Source organism: Microtus pennsylvanicus, chromosome 10, assembly GCF_037038515.1.
Source record: "Microtus pennsylvanicus isolate mMicPen1 chromosome 10, mMicPen1.hap1, whole genome shotgun sequence".
NCBI lineage: Eukaryota > Metazoa > Chordata > Mammalia > Rodentia > Cricetidae > Microtus > Microtus pennsylvanicus.
Window position 1 is genome coordinate 88,592,530 of NC_134588.1, and position 21,329 is coordinate 88,613,858.

Consider the following 21,329-nt stretch of genomic DNA (forward strand, 5'->3'; position numbering starts at 1 on the left):
ACATATAATGCTTAGATTTGTGTGTGTGTGTGTGTGTGTGTGTGTGTGTATGCATGTGTGGTATTGGGGATTGAACCCAGGGCTTTGTACATGCTAAGCTAGGCAAGTCCTCTACTATTGAGTTAAATATCTAGCTCTGCTATGGATATTTATGTATGTGCTTCTTTAAATTTTGTTTGTTTATTTTTATATATGTGGGTATTTTGCCTACATGTATGTACAGTGCCTGAAGAGGCAAGGAAAGGATGTTGGATTCTCTAGGATTGGAGTTACAGACAATTGTGAGCAGCCAGTTGGATGCAGGGAATCAAACCCAGGTCCTCTGGAAGAGCAGATAGTGCTCTTTACCCCTGAGTCATCTTTCCAGCTCGTGTGTGTGTGTGTGTTTTAATAATATTTTTAAAAAATCATGTATGTGTGTATGTGGAGCATGTGTGTGCTATGGCATGCAAGTGGAGATCAGAGGACAACTTTTGAGAGTGGAGCTCTTTCACCATTGATTCCAAATGGTGAATTGAATTCAGGTCGTCAGGTTTGGGGGCAAACACCTTTATCCATTGTGCCATCTTGTCAACTCTGTGTGTGTGTGTGTGATCTAGATCTTCATTTGTTAGGTAAATAGGAATAGAATTACTGGGTCTGATGTTTAATTTTATGTAATTCTATATTTAACTTTTAAAACATTGTTTATTAATGTGTGTGTATAATGTGGGGAAGGGAGCAGAACTCACCATGTCATACAGAAAACAACTTCATGGAGTTGGTTCTGTTGAGTAAATAAGGATGGAATTGTTAAGCCAAGGGTTTAATTTTAAGTAATTGTTTAACTTAGAAAATATCACTATGAAAAAATATTATTGTGGATAGTGTGTGTGTGTGTGTGTGTGTGTGTGTGTGTGTGTGTGTGTCACAGACACCATGGCCTGGGTGCAGATGCCAGAGGACAAATTTATAGAGTTAATTCTGACTTTTATATGGGTTCAAAGGATCAAAATCAGGTCATCATGCTTTCATGGCAGAGCAGCTTTTATTCACTTAGCCATCTCACTGTATCTATGTTTAACATTTAAAAATGTTTATTTTATGTGTATGGATGTTTTCTCTGCATGTATGCCTATGCACCTCTTTTGTGCCTGTTGCTTGTGGAGGCCAGAGGAGGGCATCAGTTCCCCTGGAACTTGAGTTATACCCGGTTATGAGCTGGTTGCCGGGAGTCAAATTTGGGTCCTCTGGAATAGTAGCCAGTGTTCTTAACTGCTGAGCCATCTTTCTAGTACCCCCACCATGTTTTTACTTTCTAAGATAGTGCAGTGCTATTTTTTAAAGCAACTGTAGTCTTCTGCTTCCCAGTAGTGATATATGAGGATTCTGCTTTCTCCAGAATTTTTATAAGGACTTGTTATTGTCCATTATTTTTAATGCTGTGCCCAAACACAGTGTTTCATACATGCTAAGCAAGTCCTCTGCTGCCATTCTGCACCCAGTGCAGTTGTTGTTATCCATCAGCACAGAGGCTTCACTTCTGCTGCTGTTGCAGCTCGCAATTGCGGCTCCACAGTTACTGGGCTGCTTCTCTTGAGTGGCCTGGCCACTCAGGCTGCAGCTTGGAGGAAATTCTGTTTCTGCAGGCACTGACTATTTCACTACTGCCAAATATAACTTTTAATTAAATCTCTATTATGCTATTTACCAGGAAGACTCAGGAGTCAAAGGCAGGGGTGAAAACCTCTAGCTCAGAGAGGCTGAGTAACAACTAGCTGACCTTCTCTCTTTGCCAGTGTCTCCAAAAGAGAACATCTTTCTGCTCCACTAAAAGAAAAACAACCCATGCATGCCACCACAAGTTCCTACCTACTACTTCCTGTGCATCTCTCTATTGTCTTAAAGCTACCCTCTGACTCTCTATGATTATTTTATGTCAACAAGTTGCTAACATGGCCTCCTGACTCAGGACTGATTTTAGTAACACAAATGCAAACTCGGGATTCACAGTATGATCAAAAATCCTGCAACATTCCCCCCTTTTTGTCTAAATAAAAAGGAAATGTTTTAACGCTAATACAGCAAAACTATATACAATAAGAACAATTGTCAAGTAAGAATTAGATTCATAATATCTAGTTCATTTGTATTTGGTAAATTCAGAGAAATTACTCTGTTATCTATCCTATCTTTATGAGTCCAAAGTTTTTTATAACCAAACCATTTTCTATCATAACTTGGATTACCATCCTAAACATATCTATTTAGATTTTAAAATGTTTTATTAGATAAACAACTGAAGCTTTTATGTGTCTTAATTTATAAACTTTGCATGTTTGTTTTAAGTTTCTTTTCTGAATTTTATAACAAAGAAAATGGTATAACTGTCTAGCCTTAAACTTAAGTAAACAGGAAGTGCAGAGCAAACAACTTCCCAAACTAAAGAAATGACAGAGACCGCTTGCTTCCCGGACATTACCAAAGGTTCCTCAGCAACAGTGGGGCATCATCCTAGAATATGTGACAGACTGTTCTGTGAAGCAGGAATTTTGAAGGACAATATACTACCTTGTCTTGACAAAGTTCCACAGTCACCTTCTTTTATGTCCTGCATGTCCAGGTTTGACAGCATACTGTCAGCAGTCTAGGCAAGGATAGCAAATTCCATATGGAGAAACTTTTACAGATATCTTAGAAAGATTGGCTTTCACAATAAATAGAATGATACCAAATTCAGAAGATAGACAAATAATAATTGAATCTCTGGTTTTTGAAAATGCCAATGCACAATTCAAAGGGGTAATTAGGCCATTAAAGGTAAGATCAGCACCCTTGGAGGAATGGATCTAAGATACAATGAATATTGAATCTCATCTCATAACCATGATGATGTTTGGATAGGAGAGGTGATTTCCAGAGGATTTAAGAAAAATCAAAATATCAAGTGTTTCCAATTGCAATAACAAGATTATGTAAAAAGGGATTGTAAACAGAGTGTTCCTAGAAACAATGTTTTTTTCTAAGCATAATCCAAATAGAACACCCCTTTTAGATGTTCTGGATTATGCAGAGGTGTGGCAAGGGCAGGCATTGGACTAATGAATGTGTATCAACAAGGGACAGTAAGGGTAACCCTTTGCCACCAGAAATGCCTTGAGAGGTCTCTCCCAGTCTCCCATGCCAATTCTGATTCAGTCATTTCTTGTCATCATGGAAGAAACTCCTTCCCAGAACAATTAAAGAACCTAATGCCTGTTGTAAGAAACCATACTGCTTTGGATGCTAGAAAAGAAGAGAGAACAACAAATTGAGGAGAAACCATAAAGTAAATATTTTGGCAAATTTCTATAAATGAACAAAGAACAAAATTAAAAATATGAATAAATGACATCTTTGAAGATCTTATAGACACAGGTGTGGCTGTAACAATAATTGCACCAGAATCTTGGCATCCAAATTGGCCTCTTCCGGAGGTAAATGTTCACCTTTTAGGGATTGGAACTTTATCTTAGGTAAAACAGAGCACAAGATGGATTGAATATGTAGGGCCAAAAGAACAGAGAGGAATATATGGCTAACATATGGCTAACATAGAAATGAATTTGTGGGGATGTGATTTGTTACAGCAATGGAATACTCAGATTAACATTCCCCAATCTTAGAAACAAACCATAATTAACATATGTTTCTGGGAAAAATATTAGACGGTATTATAAAGAATAGTCACTGACCATTCAGGTTGTACAACAGGGCATAGCAGCTGCTGATCTTTCAAAGGCACCAACAGCCCTACCTTTAAAATAGTTGACAGACAAACCTGCATGGGTTAAGCAATGGCCTTTAAGAACAGAGAAACTACAGGCCTTAAAACAGAAACTGCAGACTTTAGAGCAGTTGGTACAGGAACAGCTAAATGCTCAGCATATTGAAGAATCAACCAGCCCTTTGAATTCTTCTGTGTTTATTATTAGAAAGAAATATGGGGGAACTGGCGAGATGGCTCAGAGGATAAGAGCACTGGCTGTTCTTTCAAAGGTCCTGAGTTTAATTCCCAGCAACCACATTGTGGCCCATAACCATCTGTAATGAGATCTGGTGCCTTCTTTTGGCCCACAGGGATACGTGCAGGCAGAATATTATATAATAAATGAATGAATGAATGAATGAATGAATGAATGAATGAATGAAATGGAAAATGGAGAATTGTAAGAGATCTAATTGCTGTTAATAAGGTGATTCAGCCAATGGGGTTTTTACAGTCTGGAATTCCTTTGCCTTCTCTATTGCCTAAATGATGAACTCTTATAATTACTGATTTAAGAGCTTGTTTCTTCACTATACCTTTACAAGAAAAAGACAGAAAAATTTGCCTTCACAGTGCCTACTTGTAATAATTCTCAGCCTATTAAAAGAATGGAAGATTCTCCAACAGGGACCGTTAAATAGCCCTACCCTGTACAAATATTTTGTACGTCAGCCATTGGAAATGATATGTAAGCAGTTTCTCAATCTTGTCTACTGTTATATGGATGATATTTTACTATCTGATTCAAATGTGTAGCTACTTTAGAAAGAATATTTGAAGAAGAAAATTTTGCCTTGTTGGGAATTACAGATTGTTCCTGAAAAAATATAAAGAGGAGATTCTGTTAATTATATAGATTATAAAATAGGTTTACAAAAAATTAGACCCCAAAAGATGCAAGTTAGAAGAGATTGATTGCAAACCCTTAACGATTTCAAATTTCAAATATTGCTAGGAGAAATTTCCCATCTATAGCACACTATTATGATAAAACTTGATGACCTGATTAATTTAAACAAAACTTTAGATGGTGGCAAGGTGTTAAATAGTCCCAGGGAATTATCAGCAGAAGCTGAGAATTGGCTTTGGGGGAAAGAAAATTACAGGATGCACATGTAGATCATTTGGATCTAGAGCTTGATTGCATTTTGCTATGTTACCCTCTAAGCATTTTCCTACAGGAATATTAATGCAGAGGGAAAATATTATCTTAGAATGGATATTTTACCACATAAACCAAGTAAAAAGTTAAAAATTTATGTGGAAAAGGTCTTTGAGTTGATTCTAAAAGGAAAACTGAGAGTTCATCAGTTAGCAGGAATAGACCCAGCAGAAATTATAGTACCTTTTATTAATGATGAAACTGACAAATTATGGGCAGAAAGTGAACCTTGACAAAAAGCTTGCAGTAATTTTTGGGGAGAGATAAACAACAAATATCCCAAAAGCAAGAATTCAATGTATAAAGAGAACTAACTGGATCCTTCCTCACACTATATGGAGGAACATCAATATCTGGAGCACCTACATTTTATATAGATGCAAATAAATCAGGAAAGGCAGGTTACAAATCAGAAAATTTAAGTAAAGTGGATCAAAGCATTTATGTCTGTCCAAAACTCAGAATTATATGCTATTCTCATGGTATTAATGGATTTTATGAAACCTCTTAACATAGTTACTTATTCTCAATATGCAGAGTTGTTTTTGAAACTGCTTAGTAAAACCTGATGGTACAGAATTGACTTTATTTATTCAGTTACAAGACATAATCAGGAATAGGAATTATCCCATATGCATAACACACATCCAATCCCATATGGGTCTGCCAGGCCCTCTAGCACAAGATAATGAATAAAATGATCAACTATTGGTAGGAAATATGCTGGAGGCCTCAGAATTTCATTAAAAACATCATGTCAATAGCAAAGGTTTGAAAATAGATTTTCCCATCACTTGGCAGCAAACCAAGGAAATTATAAGGAAATGTCCTACTTGTTCTTTATACAACCAAACTGTTTCCTGTAGGAAGTAACTCAAAGGGTGCTCAAAAGAACAAACTCTGGCAGATGGATGTGTTGCATTTTGTAGAATTTGGAAAATCAAAATATGTACACCATACCATTGATACCTATTCAGGATTTGAATGGGCAACTGCTTTCTTTCAGGAAAGGCCGATTTGGTAATCACACATTTGCTAGAAAGTATAGCTGTCATGGATATATCTACAAATGAAGACTGACAGTGCTCCAGCATGTCTCTAAGAAAATGTAACAGTTTTTTTGCTTGTTACAATATAAAGCACATTATAGGTATACCACAGAATCCTACAGAGCAATCAGTTACAGAAAGATCAAATCGAGCTAAAGGATATGCTAAATAAGCAGGGGTAATAAAGGCCTCCAGAAATAGATTGCATAATGCTTTATTAATTTTGAATTTTCTAAATGTCAATGAGAAAGGAACAACAGCTGCCAAGAAACATTGGATAATAGAAAAAAAACTATGGAATTAAATAAACCTGTATACTTTAAAGATGTGTTGACCTTAGAATGGAAACCAAGATATGTGTTACACTGGGGAAGGGGTTTTACTTTTGTTTCCACAGGAGTTGTACTCTGGATGTACATAATAAATATTGATCCTTTAACCTCTTTGAGATATGCTGCATATAACATTTAAAATATTTAAGTTTTCAACAGTGAACCATGACCACACCTAACAGCAACCTTTGAAGTCTCCAAAAGGATGATGGGACCTCACAATGACAATTCTACCAGGATGATGGTAACATCACTAAGCTGAAAATACCACCTAAAGATTGGCTTTGGACTGCAAACTGTTCAGGACAGTTTTGAGGTGGCTAGCTGAGATGATTCAACCTCACAGACTACTCTAGCCAGGATTTGAGACAAGCCTTGCATTTTCCCATTACACAGAGACTGAACAACAAATGATATAGCTACCTCTCCCAGGACTTGACAACCCAAAATTTTCTTTTCAGGATCCCCTAAACATGCAGTTGTCCCCAGACAGCAGGAAGTAACTTTAAGAACATAACTCTCACATTCCCAACAGGTGGGGTGAGCAGTTTTTGGTCTTTCATTGGGTTATGGATATTTGTCATAGTTTAGGGGGGTTGATTACAAGTGGCTATTGGTAACAGTCAGGAAAAAAAGACAACTCTGAAAAAGAAAAGGGCAATAGTCCCCTCTGTGAGAAAAGACTTTAACACAGTATCAAGGTAGGTAACTAAAACACTTTATGCAGCTCACACATTTTCTTCCTGAGATGCTCAGGATGAAAATGAAAAGAGCTAATCATCTGTCACTGGATTCAGCAAGTGTTCCTTCACAATAGAGGCTCACAGCTTTTGGGGGAAGATCAAGCACTTCCCCCAAATGATTTCTCCTTCAGATGCTGTATTTATTTATATATTTTTATCAAATTAAAATTAATATTATTGTCCCACATTTTCAGGGTTCCAGACAAAATAAAACGGCATCTTCCTTTGAGTGAATACTAAGTCTTACCTTTCAATTTACTGTACTAACTTACAGGAGTCACCCTTGACTCCTCTACTCTTAGACTCCATAGTCCACTGATTAGGAATGCCATTAGATTAACCTCCTATATAATACTGTAACCAGCCACATTTAAGAGGCTATCCTTCTTGCCTGGATTATTACAGTAGCCTCCTAGCAGATCCCTTTGCTTTCCATTCTTGAATCCTTTCAGTTTCAATAAGGAGAAAGCAGAGCAATCTTATTAAATCAGGAGTCAAATGTTACTGCTCTACTCAAAACAATACAAAGATACTTTAACTCTACAAAAGTTCAAGTGCTTCTTGAACGCATTGGCACAGGAGACCACTTCCTAAATATAACCCCACCAGCATAGACAGTGGGAGAAACAATAAATGGGACCTCCTGAAACTGAAAAGCTTCTGTAAAGCAAAGGACACTGTCAACAAGACAAAACGACAGCCTACAGAATGGGAAAAGATCTTCACTAACCTCACATCAGACAGAGGTCTAATCTCAAAAAAATACAAAGAACGCAAGAAATTGGTCACCAGAAGAACACATAATCCAATAAAAAAAAATGGAGTACAGACCTAAACAGAGAACTCTCAACAGGAATCTAAAATGGCTGAAAGACACTTAAAAAATGTTCAACATCCTTAGTCATCAGAGAAATGCAAATCAAAACAACTCTGAGATTCCATCTTACACCTTAAGAATGGCTAAGATCAAAAACACTGATGACAACTTATGCTGGAGAGGCTGTGGGGAAAAGGGAACACTTCTGCATTGCTGGTGGGAATGCAAGCTGGTACAACCCCTTTGGATGTCAGTGTAGCGATTTCTCAGAAAATTGGGAAACAACCTTCCTCAAGACCCAGTAATACCACTTTTGGGTATATATCCAAAGGACGCTCAATTGTGCCACAAGGACATGTGCCCAACTATGTTCATAGCAGCTCTGTTTGTCATATCCAGAACCTGGAAACAACCTAAATGCCCCTCGACTGAATTTGGATAAGGAAGATATGGTACATTTACACAATGAAGTACTACACAGCAGAAAAAAATAACAACAGCTTGAATTTTGCAAGAAAATGGATGGAGCTAGAAAACATTATTTTGAGTGAGGTAACCCAGACACAGAAAGACAATGATCACATGTACTCACTCAGAGGTGGTTTTTAAACATAAAGCAAAGAAAACCAGCCTACAAACCACAATCTCAGAGAACTTAAACCACAATGAGGACACTAGGAGAGACTTACATAGATATAATCTATATGGGAAGTAGAAAGTAGAAAAAGACAAGATCTCCTGAGTAAATTGGGAGCATGGAGACCTTGGGAGAGAGTTGAAAGGGGGAGGGGAGAGGCAAGGAGGAGAGCAGAGGAAAATGTAGAGCTCAATAAAAAAAAAATAATTCTTTAAAAGGAAGGAAGGAAGAAAGGAAGAAAAGACTGCTGAACTTCATCAAGACAAGGAGGGACAGCTCTTCTGAATACCCTTGTTCACAGAAAAGTCTGTCAGATATGCTAAGCCTATAGGCCGAAGATGGAAGCCCCAACATTACAGAGGAACTTTGGGTGACTGTTCAGGTAGTCATCTGTTTCTGTCATTTCTCACTTTTTTTTGGAAGTCATTTGCTTGTACTTGCTATTTACTCAAATTATATTATTTTCTTCTCAGGTCTCTGATTTAGTTGAATACTTTTTAGTTATAGTTTTCCTTGTTACCAGATTCAGAAAAGAAATTCACTAAAGAAGTGTAAATTAGGGGACTGGAGAGATGGCTCAGTGGTTAAGAGCATTGACTGCTCTTCCAGAGGTCCTGAGTTCAATTCTCAGCAACCACATGGTGGCTCACAGCCATCTATAATGAGACCTGGCACTCCTTTCTGGCTTGCGGGCACACATGGAAGGAATGCTGTACACATAATAAATAAGTATTTTTAAAAAAGAAGTGTAAATTATATAAGGTTGAGAGGCATTAAAAGATACAATCTTTTGTACTCACCAAGATAGGATAGATATGGAGTCTTTTCTCTGAGTTTGTGAAATGCAGATAGACTAGACATTGTTAATGTATTATTGCCTGTATATATTGTATATAGTTATTGTACTTATTATATACAGTTTTTCTTATGTTAGTTATAACCTTTTTATTTTAGAAAGAAAAGGGAAGATGTGGTGATATCTTGTTTGTACTCTAACAAATAAACCTTACCTGAAGTCAGAGGGCAGAACTAGTTGGGCTTTTCCCAGCTAGATTTTAAAACTTAAATTGACATGTTTTTATTATCTATGTTTTGCCATGTGGCTTAGTTATCTCTCCTCTGTATTGTATGTCTGACTTCTTCAGTGTCTTACTGGGATGTCCCACACACCTAGATTCATCCTGAGTTTCTCTCTCTGTCCAGAAGTCCTACCTATTCCCTCCTGCCTAGCTCCTGGCCATTCATCTCTTTATTAAACCAATTATAGTGATACATCTTTACAATATAAACAAATACTCCACAGCAGTCCAGCTTTGTGATTATAGCTGTTGGCCTAAAGGTCTGTGGTAGAGTCTTAATATATATTTTTTTTAGAATTTGTTTTTATTACTTTTAAATTATCTGTGTCAGTGTGTGGGTATGTGTACATGAGGACAGATGTCCTATGAGGCCTGAGGCATCAGGTCCCCTGGAACCGTGAACCACCTGATGTGGGTGCTGGGAACCGAACCCCAGTCTTCTGTAAGTACAGTACATGTTATTCCTCACTGATCCTTCCCTCAGACCCCACAGAGTGGCTCTGACTTGCATTTTCCTAGTGACTCGTGTATAGAGGATCTTTCTATACACGGACTGGTCATTTGTGTACTTCCTTGGAGAAATAGTGTGTATAGAATCATTGGCAAATTATTGAAAATTTATTATTATGTGTGTGTTTACCAGCGTGTGTGTGTGTGTGTGTGTGTGTGTGTGTGTGTGTGTGTGTGTGTGTGTGTGTACCATATGCATTACTGGTGCCCATGAAGTCAGAAACAGGTTTTGGGTCCCCTGGACCAGTTAGAGACAGTTGTAAGCTGCTGTGTGGTTGTTGGAAACTGAACTTGGTCCTCTGCTAGAGCAGAAAATGCTCTTATCCACAAAGCCATTTCTCTAGCCTCTTGTTGCCAATTTTTAATTGGTTTATTTCTCTTCGTATTATTGAATTGAAAGAATTCTTTATTCTAGGACCACATCTTATGAGACACAAGATTTGACAATATCCCGTTCTGTAGGCATCTTATAACTTCTATTTAATTTTTCCTTAGTGTTGTTGACTGCACCTAGGATGTGAGGCTGCTAGGCAAGTCCTCTGCCATTGAACTACACCCCAAACCATAGTCTTATACTTTTTTCTTAAATTTATTTCTAAGAATTTTATTTTAAAAAGTTGCCTTTGTTTGAGGCAAGAGAGTAAACACTAGAACATGATTAAGGCCATCATTTCCTGTAAACATAAGCATTCATTTTGAGAAAGAGAAAGCTTCCTTCTTACTTCCATTTTACAGTTACTATTTTTTAATTTATGTGATATATAGGTGTTTTGCCTTCATAAATGTCTGTGCACAGGTATGTGACCAGTGCCCATGGAAGCCAGAGGAAGGTGTTAGGTCCCTTGGACCTGGAGTTGCAGACAGTTGTGAGCTGCCATGTAGGTGCTGGGATTTGAATGCAGGTCCTCTGGAAGAGCATCCAGTGCTCTTAACTGCTTATCTATCTCTCTAGCCTTTCATTTTGCAATTTCAGAAGTAAGTGTGGAGAGTTTGGCATTTGAAGATCTAAAGATTGTTCTGTTACTCTTGGCAATTCTTTTGTATGTTTCTTTACTTTTTTATTTCTTTTAAGGATCAAGTTACTGGTGGATGTATGATAGAAAAACAGGACAGCATCCCCCCAAGATTCCAGCCACACAGCTCTGTGTCTGAACCTTCTGTATCTCGACAGCGAAGGCAGAAAAAAAGAGAACAGACTGACCATGATCAGGCAAAGAGCCAGGTAAGCAATCTCTTTGCAATGAGTCATTGTGCTGCTTGGGACATGGCTCTAGAAGTTTGACTTTTGTTTAGAATGATTAACCATTGCCAAAAGTGCAGAAGAAATGCCAAGAATGGAGCAAGAAACTGGGCAAGGATAAGATGCTTAAGTGGGTCATTTTGAAAGCTAAAGGAACAGGCTGTTTAATGTTTATGTTGCTGAACATGTATTTTCTTTTAATATTTTTTCATGACTATGTATGTGTGTGTGTGTGTGTGTGTGTGTGTGCGTGCGTGCGTGTGTGTATATATATATTTTCTATGCAGTGCTGGAAAATGAACCCAGGAACTTGTGTATACTATATAAACACTCTACCACTGAGCTGGATTCCTAGCCCTTGACACTGCCTTTATTAAAATATCTTCCATTCAGTGCTGGGAAGATGGTTCAGTGGTTAAGAACATTGGCAGTTCTTCTAGAGGTCCTAAATTCAATTCCCAGCAAACACATGGGGGCTCACAACCATCTATAATGGGATGTGATGCCCTCTTCTGGCCTGCAGGTGTATATGCAGATAGAACACCATATACATAAAATAAGTAAGTCTTAAATAAGGAAGCCATATCTTTTTTTTTTTTTGTATGTTGTACTTGTTTAATTTAGGTTCCCTCACCCCAGTGGACTTACACCAACTCCTTCTAGCCATTTTTGGATAGATTAAGGGGGTATTATTATTATTATTAAAAATTTCTGCCTCCTCCCATCCCCCCATTTCCCTCCCCCTCCCCCTCCAGTCCTAAGAGAAGTCAGGGTGCCCTGCCCTGTGGGAAGTCCAAGATCCTCCCCCCCTCCATCCATGTCTAGGAAGGTGAGCATCCAAACAGACTAGGCTCCCAAAAAGCCAGTACATGCAGTAGAATCAAAACACAGTGCCATTATCATTGGCTTCTCAGTCCGCCCTCATTGTCAGCCACATTCAGAGAGTTTGGTTTGATCACATGCTCGTTCAGTCCCAGTCCAGCTGGCCTTGGTGAGCTCCCAATAGATCAGTCACACTGTCTCCGTGGGTGGACGCATCACTCGCAGTCCTGACTATCTTAAAATATATATGGATATACACATGTGTGTGTGTGTGTGTGTGTGTGTGTGTGTGTGTGTGTGTACACACACACCCATATACATTCAGATATTTTTTGCCTAAGCTTCTCAAGTAGTCATTCACTTTTGGCAGAGCTCTGTAGCACACGCAGGTCTCAAAACTGATTTTCTTACCTCAGGCTCTTACCAATTGGAAGTTTAGGGATGGCTCTGTATGAAACTGATAACTTCCCTCTCTTTCCATTACTTAAGTTCCAGGAATCACCCCCTTGGCTTTTGCCTTCTCCCCCTCCTGTTGGAAAAGTGGATATCGTATCAGCACAACTAAAGGATGGAAACCAAAGTCAGCCTGTGGCCAGCTCTGTAGACAGTTCAAGGGTCAGTTCATCGTCGTCGTCCAAGGTTTGTACGAATGTGTGCTGGTTTAAAAATAGTTCTTATGAAGCTTTGGATAATTCAATATATGTATATTGTGGAGTTTCATATTAAACATATTAGCCCTACTTTACCAGTTCTAGAAGGCACAAGTTTGTGCTTTTATAGCATTGGTTTGATTGCCATGGGTATGGTCTGCACTCCCTAAGACAGCCACTTGCAGTCATGTAAGAAGACTAACTAGATTCTGAATATGAGAAGTGTGAAAGCATTTCTTTTTTTTCTATTTTTATTTTATTTTTAAAAAAACTATCTTTTTTTATTTTACATACCAATCCCAGTTCCCACTCCCTCCCCTCCTCCCATTCCCTTCACCTTCTCCCCCACTCCATCCCCCATCTACTCCTCAGAGAGGATAAGGCACATTGCTTTGAGGAAGGATCAAGGTCCTCCCTACTATATCTAGGTAAGCAAGGTAGCCCTCCAAAGAGAATGGGTTCCAAAAAGACAGTACAGGCAGTAGGGATAAACCCTGGTCCCATTGCCAGTGGCCCCACAGTCTGCCCCCATATAACTGTCACCCACATTTCCAGGGCCTAGTTTGGTCCTATGCTGGTTCTTTCCATGTCTGACCAGGTCAGCTGTCTTAGTGAGTGTCCCCATCATGGTCTTGACCTCTTTGCTCATATTCTCACTCCTCCCACTCTTCAACTGGACTTTGGGAGTTCAGCCCAGTGCTCTGCTGCAGGTCTCTGCCTCTGCTTCCATCAGTTTCTGGATGAAGGCTCTATGGTGACATTTAAGATAGTCATCAATCTGACTACGGGGCAAGGCCAGTTCAAGCACCCTCTCCACTATTGCTTAGGGTCTTAGCTGGGGCCATCCTTGTGGAGTCCTGGGAATTTCTCTAGTGCCAGGTTTCTTGCTAGCCCCATAATGGCTCCCTCAGTCAAGATATCTCTTTCCTTGCTCTCTGTCTCTGTCCTTCCCCATCTTGACCATCCCATTTCCTCAAGTTCTCCCCACCTTCTGCCCTCCCTTCTCCCTCTACCCCCATGCTCCCAATTTTCTCAGGAGATCTTAACAAAAGTATTTCTTACTTGTCCACAAATGAGCATCTTTCCGAAGCCAGGGCTGTGATCATTCTTTTCTAGGGTTACTCTTGTGTGGACTAAACCTCCACACACAAAGTGCTTTCTCTGCTCCTTGAGAGACCAGTGGGAGGCCTTTGGCACAGTTACATGATGTGTCCTGCATTGGTGATGGAAAACTGAGTAGAAGCAGAAATAACTCCATGACTTTCTTTCAAAGGATCGACCGCTATCCGCCAGAGAGAGGCGGCGACTAAAGCAGTCACGGGAAGATGCGCTCCCCTCAGGTGAAGCTGAAGTCTTTATCTGGTTGGTTGTTGATGGCTGCCCAGAAGAATTGGCTCAGGTTGTTAGGTGTACAAACTTGAAAGCAGCAATGACCATCTGGGAGTGATTTTGTAGAGTTGTTAAAATTTCTTAGCTAAACCTTATAAAATATTGTAGAGTACTGACTCTTGACCATGTGTCTGAGAAAGAAGACTGGAAGGAGAGCAGGGAGTGGAGAGATGCTCAACAGTTAAGAGGACGTGATGCTCTTGCTCAAGACTCAGGTTCAGACCCCAGAACCTAGGTGGGAGCTAGTTCCAGTTCCAGGGGGTCCAACAGTCACCCTCTTCCGACCTCCATATGCACCAAGCACACATGTAGTGCACATACGCATGTGGGCAGGACACTCATACACATAGCGTAGAAATTTAAAATCTCAAAATCTTAAACAAGTAAATAAATTTTAAAAAGACAGAGAAAGCCAGAGGATTTTGAACTATGACATCTCAGGCTGGAAATCAGGTGAATATTTAACTTATTTTTCCCATCCAGACCCTGATGGTCAGAGAGCCACACCTGGCTAAGAAATGTAGGGGGTTTGGTTTCTTTGTTTATTTTTTGACGCAGGATCTCGGTATGTAAGCCTTGGCTGGTCTGGAACTTACTATGTAGACTAGGCTGGTCTTGAAAACAGAGATCCATTTGCCACTGCCTCCTGAGTGCTAGATTAAAGGTGCATGCTGCGACTCTGTGGATAATTCTATTCTATTCTATTCTTTTTTTTTTTTTTTTTTGGTTTTTTCGAGACAGGGTTTTCCTGTGTAACAGTCCTGGCTGTCCTGGGACTAGAATTCTATTCTTAAAACTATTTTTAGATTTATTTTATGTATATGAATGTTTTACTTGCATGTAAGCCACATGTATGCCTAGTGCCCATAGAAGTCAGAAGTCATTGGCTTACCTGAAACTGGAGTTATGTGTGGTTGTGAGCCACTATGTGTGTGCTAGGAATAGAACTCAAGTCTCCTGCAAGATCATCAAGTGCTCTTAATAATTGCTGAGCCATCTCTCCAGCCCCTCTGTGGGCCTTCTTACTGCCATCATCTAAAAGTTGTGTTACCAGCTTTCCTTTATTAAAGGTGACCCTGTCTCCAACATTACGGTAAATGTGTAAAGGGTAGTATCTTGTTTCATATCTGTAATCATCCCCAAAGGGGGAGGTAGTGTTACCCTGTGTTTCCACAGGGTTAAGTAACTTGCCCAAGCTTCAAAGCTGGTAAAAAACAAACAAACAAACAAAAAAAACCCCAGAACTAAATTTAGACCGAAGTGGCAGACCCCAGAATGAGGAATATGCTGTCTGGGTTGCTCTGGCTGACTCCTCCTATGGCATCCTCTGTACTCAGTACACCACAAACAGCTACTGAGGGGTTCATATTTTCAGGCCCTTCAGTCCGGAGAACTCACAGTGCAGCGGAGCCAGTGAAACTACAAGAAGACGACCAGCCTACCCCTGCCCGACGATTCTCTTCTGACTGCAACATCCCTCAGGTGCATCCCACAGTCCCGAGGGTCTGTTCCTGGGAACCCTAATACCATAAACTTCAAAGATGTCAGCATCATTTCTTCGGGGCATTTCTTTTTGGAGACAGGGTCTCAGGTTCCAAGGCTGACCCGGAACTTACTGTGTAGCTGAGGGTGACCTCCAGATCCTCCTGTCTCCATGTTCTAGGTGTTGAGAATGCAGGCATACACTATTAAAATCTTGCTATGTAGCCCAGGATGATATTGAACTCTTAGTTCTCCTGTCTCAGTCTCTGTCTTAATGTTCTGTTGCTAGGAAGAGACACCATGACTATGGCAGCTCTTACGACGAAAAGCATTTAGTTAGGGCTTGCTTACAGTTTCAGAGTCTTTGCCCACTGTCGTCATGGTGGGGAGCATGGTGGCACACAGGCAGTCTTGGTGCTGGAGGAGCCAAGAGTTCCACATCTGGATCTGCAGGTAGCAGGAAGAAAGCAAAACCCTGGGCCTGGCCCACACCCAAAGCCCACACCCAATGACACACTTCCTTCAACGAGGCCACACCTACTCCAACAAGAGCACCTCTAATAGTGCCACTCCCTGGAGACCAAGCATTCAAATCTGTGGGGGCCATTCTTATTCCAGCCACCTGTGTGCCGATTTCTGGGATTAAAGAAAGGTGTGTGCCACCATGCCTAGCCGTCTTTTTGACTCTTGATTAAGGAAGGGACTCATGGCGGGGGTGGGGGGGAGGGAGTGCCATACACCTTTAATCTCAGCACTTGGGAGGCAGAAGCAGGTGGGTCTCTATGAGTTCAAGGCCAGCCTGTCTATAAGTGTGAGTTTTAGGATAGCCAAGGTTACACAGAGAAGCCCTGTCTTAAAAAAATCAAAAAACACAAAACCAAAACCCCCCAAAACAAGCAAACAAACCAAAATGGAACTCAAATAGTAATTAAAAGGATTATGCTTAACTTGTTGAGGGTACACATTTTTAAAATATGTAGGAGTGTTTTGCCTGTATGTGTGTCTGTTCACTACATGCATGCCTGGTGCCCATGGAGTCCAGAAGATCCCCTAGAACCTGAGTTACAGATGGTGGTGAGCCACCATGTGGGTGCTGGGGAATGGCTCCAGTGCTCTTAATGGCTAAGCGACCTCTGCGGTCCCAGGACTATATATTTTCCAGGCATTCTTGCTAACAGTTGGAAGCTTAGTTAGAATACTTTCTTAGGGAGTCATCTTGTTTTTTCTCTCTCTCTTTGATATTGAGGATTGAACCTGGGGCCTCACACGTGGTAGGCCAATATAGTACCAATAAGGTATATTCCCTAGACCTTTTTTCTACTTTTATTTCAAGACAGGGTCTTACAATCTCACTGATTGATCTTATATTCACTGTGTAGCCTAGGCGGTTCTGAAACTCACTCTGTAGACCAGGCTGACTTGAATTTAGATTCACCTGCCTCTGACTCCTGAATATTGGGATTAAAGATGTGCACCACCACTGCCTGGTGTTCATTGAATAAATTGACTTCAAGTCTTCTATCAGTTTCTCATTAATTGCATGCAAGGTACATTGTGTCTAGTTATTGCACTTAAATATTTGGAGTATTGCATTCTGGTTTTATTGTTCTTTCCAATTACTAACAGGAAAAGAGACTGACACATGGTCTGTCTGAGGATGAGTTAAGTTCCTCTACAAGCTCAACTGACAAATCAGATGGGGATTCCAGGGAGGGGTAAGTTCTTGGTTTTCTGTCTCAGTTCTATTTGAACTGAGTCTAAAAAGTATTCCTACCTGTGGTACTCATAACATTACAAATAGTGGCACATGCTGGAGCTTAAAATACATCTGAGAGGAGCTAGAGAGATGGCTTGGTGGTTAAGAAGGCTGGCTTTTCTTCCAGAGAACCTGGGTTCACTTTCTAGCACCCACAAGACACCTCACAACCATCTGTAACTCCAGTTCCAAGAGATCCAACATCATCTTCTTGTTTCCATGAGCACTGCTTGCATGTGGTGCACATATATGCAAGAAAGACACCTGCACACATCAAATAATTTTGTTTTGTTTTGCTTTTTTGAGACAGGGTTTTCTGTGTAACAACCCTAGCTGTAATGGTCTGCCCTGTCCCTTTTAAGAGACAAGCCATGCCCACTCCCTCCCAAAACTGATCTTCAGCTTCCAGCCTTAGTCCCTTCCTTTTCTTTCCTTCCCTCCCTCCCTTCTTCCCTCCCTCTTTTCTTCCCTCCCCCCTCTCTCTTTCCTTCCCTCTCTCCTTCTCTCCCCCCTCTGCCTCTCTCTCTGCTCTTCCCTCTTCTCCCCTTCCCTTCCATAACCCACTAAATAAATATCCAACTGCACTCTGCATGGTGTGCCTATCCATCTCTCTCTCTCACCCGCCACGAGGCTTCCTGCCTAGGACCCGGCTGCCTTCATGGCTTGCGTGGTCTTGGGACCCGCTGCCAACTGCCTGCTGCCACTCGGGGACCTACAGCATTTTACTTAAACCATTACACTAGCTTTCCTGGAACTAGCTGTGTAGACCAGGCTGGCCTCAAACTCACAGAGCTCTGTTTGCCTCTGCTTCCCAAATTCTGGGATTAAAGGCATGCACCACCTCTGCCTGGCCATAGATTTTTTAAAAAATTTAAAATGTATCTATCTTCCATGAAAATAATGTAATTTTCATTCAGAATTCATTCAGTTTTTTGTTTGTTTATTTGTTCGTTTGTTTGTTTTTGGTTTGGTTTTCTTGAAACAAGGTTTCCTTCCTGTCCTGGAACTTGCTCTGTGGAACAGGCTGGCGTTGAACTCACAGAGATCTCCGTGCTTCTGCCTCCTGAGTGCCAAGATTAAAGGCAAGCACACTGCCCCCTTCCACACACACCCTGGCTTCATTCAGAGTTCTTATAGAGCATGTTCTCTATAATCTGTGGTAGTTATCAGTGTTGACTGTCTTTTCCTTAGAGCTTTTGTGACACACACATACTCTTGCCTTTTCTGGAATCCTAAATACATGAGTATTAGACTGCTTATAGATGTACACATATCTGTGATGCTCTGATTGTTCTACATTTTTTCTTCATTCTGTTTTTCATAGATTCTATTGCTATAAAGATTTGAGCTCACTTGACTGTCTTGTGTCTAGTCCATTAGCCCCGTCTAGGACCTTGTGGTTTCGTCTCTTGAGTTTAACATCGGCCTGTTGAATGTCTCCCATGCTGTTCTCTTGGCATGTTCGTCCTTTTCTCTTTATAGCCATATGAGATATATTTATAATAACTAATGTCTTCATCTATTTATTCTGTTACTTGTATCACTTCTGGGTTTGTTTCCATAAATTTCATTCCCCCCTTAACAATGGTGCTTTTTCCTGCTTCTTTTTAGTTTGGAGTGGAGTGGACCCTGTAAATTTTAGCTCTCTGAAGCTAGTATTTCTTTTTTTTTTTTTTTTTTTTTTTTTGATTTTCGAGACAGGGTTTCTCCATAGCTTTTGGTTCCTGTCCTGGAACTAGCTCTTGTAGACCAGGCTGGCCTCGAACTCACAGAGATCTACCTGCCTCTGCCTCCCGAGTGCTGGGATTAAAAGCATGCGCCAACACCGCCCGGCTTGAAGCTAGTATTTCTGTGACTATTCTTGACACTTACATTTGTGTAAAATTAAGTCATTTGAAAATGGCTGGTAGAATTTATATGTAAAGTTGGGTTGTTTCTTTTTGACCCTCTACTTTCGCAGATTCCTCTCACCTTCTGCTAGCAGTGACTGTTGAACCCTGACCCTTGCTTCTACAGGTCAGAAAGCCTGGAACTCTTTCTGTATCACGAGATGCCTGTGGTCTGCCCTTAGACTAACCCTGGACTCCTTTCCAAGGCCACCTATTGATTTTGTTCACCCTCTGTTGCCTTCCTGTAGCTGATTTTTTTGTTTGTTTTTAAAATTTTTTATTTATTTATATTTTATGTATGAATGCTCTGCCTGTATACCTGTATGCCATAAGAGGGTATCAGGTCCTATTATAGATGGCTGTGAGCCACCATGTAGGTGCTGGGAATTGAACTCAGGACCTCCAGAAGAACAGCCAGTGCTCTTAACCACTGAGCCATCTCAACAGTCTCCCTGTAGCTGATTTTTGTCTTTTACAAGATTCTAGTTGCTGTAGAAGGGTCAATCTGCGAGACAGTCAGCACAAGAGCATTTGCAAGCTGAACTCCCTAAGGGTCATTTCACATCTGTCTAGCTTTTGTCGTGAAGTCAAGTAAATATTAAGGAGCCTCCCCTTCCCCCTCCCCCCAAAGGAAAAGTCATACGAATGAAATGAGTGACTTGGTACAGCTGATGACTCAGACTCTTAAGCTGGATTCTAAAGAGAGCTGTGAAGATCTCCCGGTGCTAAACCCAGTGCCAGAATTCAGACTTCATGGGAAGTATCGTGACACGCTGGTACTTCACGGCAAAGTTGCAGAAGACGCGGAGCTTCACTGCAAAGAGCTGCCTTCAGGTGACTAGTTTATTTTTGTTTTGCTTTGTTTTGTTTTTGAGACAGGGTTTTTCTGTGTAACACTCCTGGCTGTCCTGGAACTCACTCTGTAGACCAGGCTGGCCTTGAACTCACAGAGATCCACCTGCCTCTGTCTCCTGAGTACTAGGATTAAATGTGTGCACCACCACCACCCAGGTAGTTTATTCTTTTACTGCAGCGTAGCAAATGCAGTTATTGGAGAACAAGGCTAATGCTGTAAGTTGTTTTTGATTTTAGTTTTTTGTTTGGATAGCTATATATAGTCAGTAGACACATTTCAAAGTTTCATGAAAATATATGTCTTTACGTTTTGGCTTTATGAGACAATGTCTCATGTAGCTCAGGTGGCCATTAAACTTGCTTGTGGCTGAGGACACCTTTGAACCCTGATCTTCTGGCCCCAGCCTCTCAAGTGCTGAAATTTGTGGATATGTGCGGTGCAGTGCAGTGCCATGGAGATCAGAGGCACTGGATTCCAAGAAGAGGGCTTCCGATTCCCTGAAGTTAGGATTACAGATGGTTGTGAGACACCTGGTGTGGGTACTGGGATTGAATTCAGGTCCTCTAGCAACAAGTACTCTTTTTTTTTTTTTAAGATTTATTTAGCTGATAGCTGGGATTGAAGGCATGTGTCTCCATGCCCAGCTCAGAAAAAGGTATATAAATGGAGTCATTAAGCCAAATTCTTATTGATGTGAAAATAATTGCAACAGGATTTTTAGAGATTGTATTGTTTTTGCTGTAGTGTATTTATGTTCCCTGTTTTTGTTGCTGCACATTTAGCTGTCATACCAGGTTCTGAGAAGATCAGGAGAATAGTTGAAGTCTTGAGAGCTGATGTAATCCAGGGTCTGGGGATTCAGCTTCTAGAGCAGGTGTATGACCTTTTGGAGGAGGAAGATGAATTGGAGAGAGAGGTAAGGGGCTTAGGCTGTGTCAAGCTGCTTGCGTTATAGAATTTTAAATGTAAAAAAAAAAAGAATTTTAAATGTAGTTTATGTACCATGCATCTTGCCTATTTGAAGTGTATATTTCAGTAGTTTTCCATGTTCGGTTATCACAAGTAGTGTTTGAACATTTTCACTGTTCCCCACAGAAACCTTAGGCCACTAGTAATGTCCCCCATTGTC

General features: G+C 40.5%; 1 protein-coding gene across 1 annotated transcript in view; it reads left to right on the plus strand.

Moving 5' to 3' along the window:
- Nek4 (NIMA related kinase 4) overlaps nucleotides 1–21,329 on the plus strand; it is a 48,500-nt gene that overhangs the window by 21,181 nt on the left and 5,990 nt on the right. Inside the window, exons 8-14 of the mRNA XM_075989001.1 lie at nucleotides 11,189–11,338; nucleotides 12,668–12,817; nucleotides 14,102–14,168; nucleotides 15,593–15,699; nucleotides 17,326–17,414; nucleotides 19,976–20,178; nucleotides 20,983–21,116. Of these exons, the coding sequence (XP_075845116.1) occupies nucleotides 11,189–11,338; nucleotides 12,668–12,817; nucleotides 14,102–14,168; nucleotides 15,593–15,699; nucleotides 17,326–17,414; nucleotides 19,976–20,178; nucleotides 20,983–21,116 (900 nt within the window). The remainder of the gene's footprint in view (nucleotides 1–11,188; nucleotides 11,339–12,667; nucleotides 12,818–14,101; nucleotides 14,169–15,592; nucleotides 15,700–17,325; nucleotides 17,415–19,975; nucleotides 20,179–20,982; nucleotides 21,117–21,329) is intronic.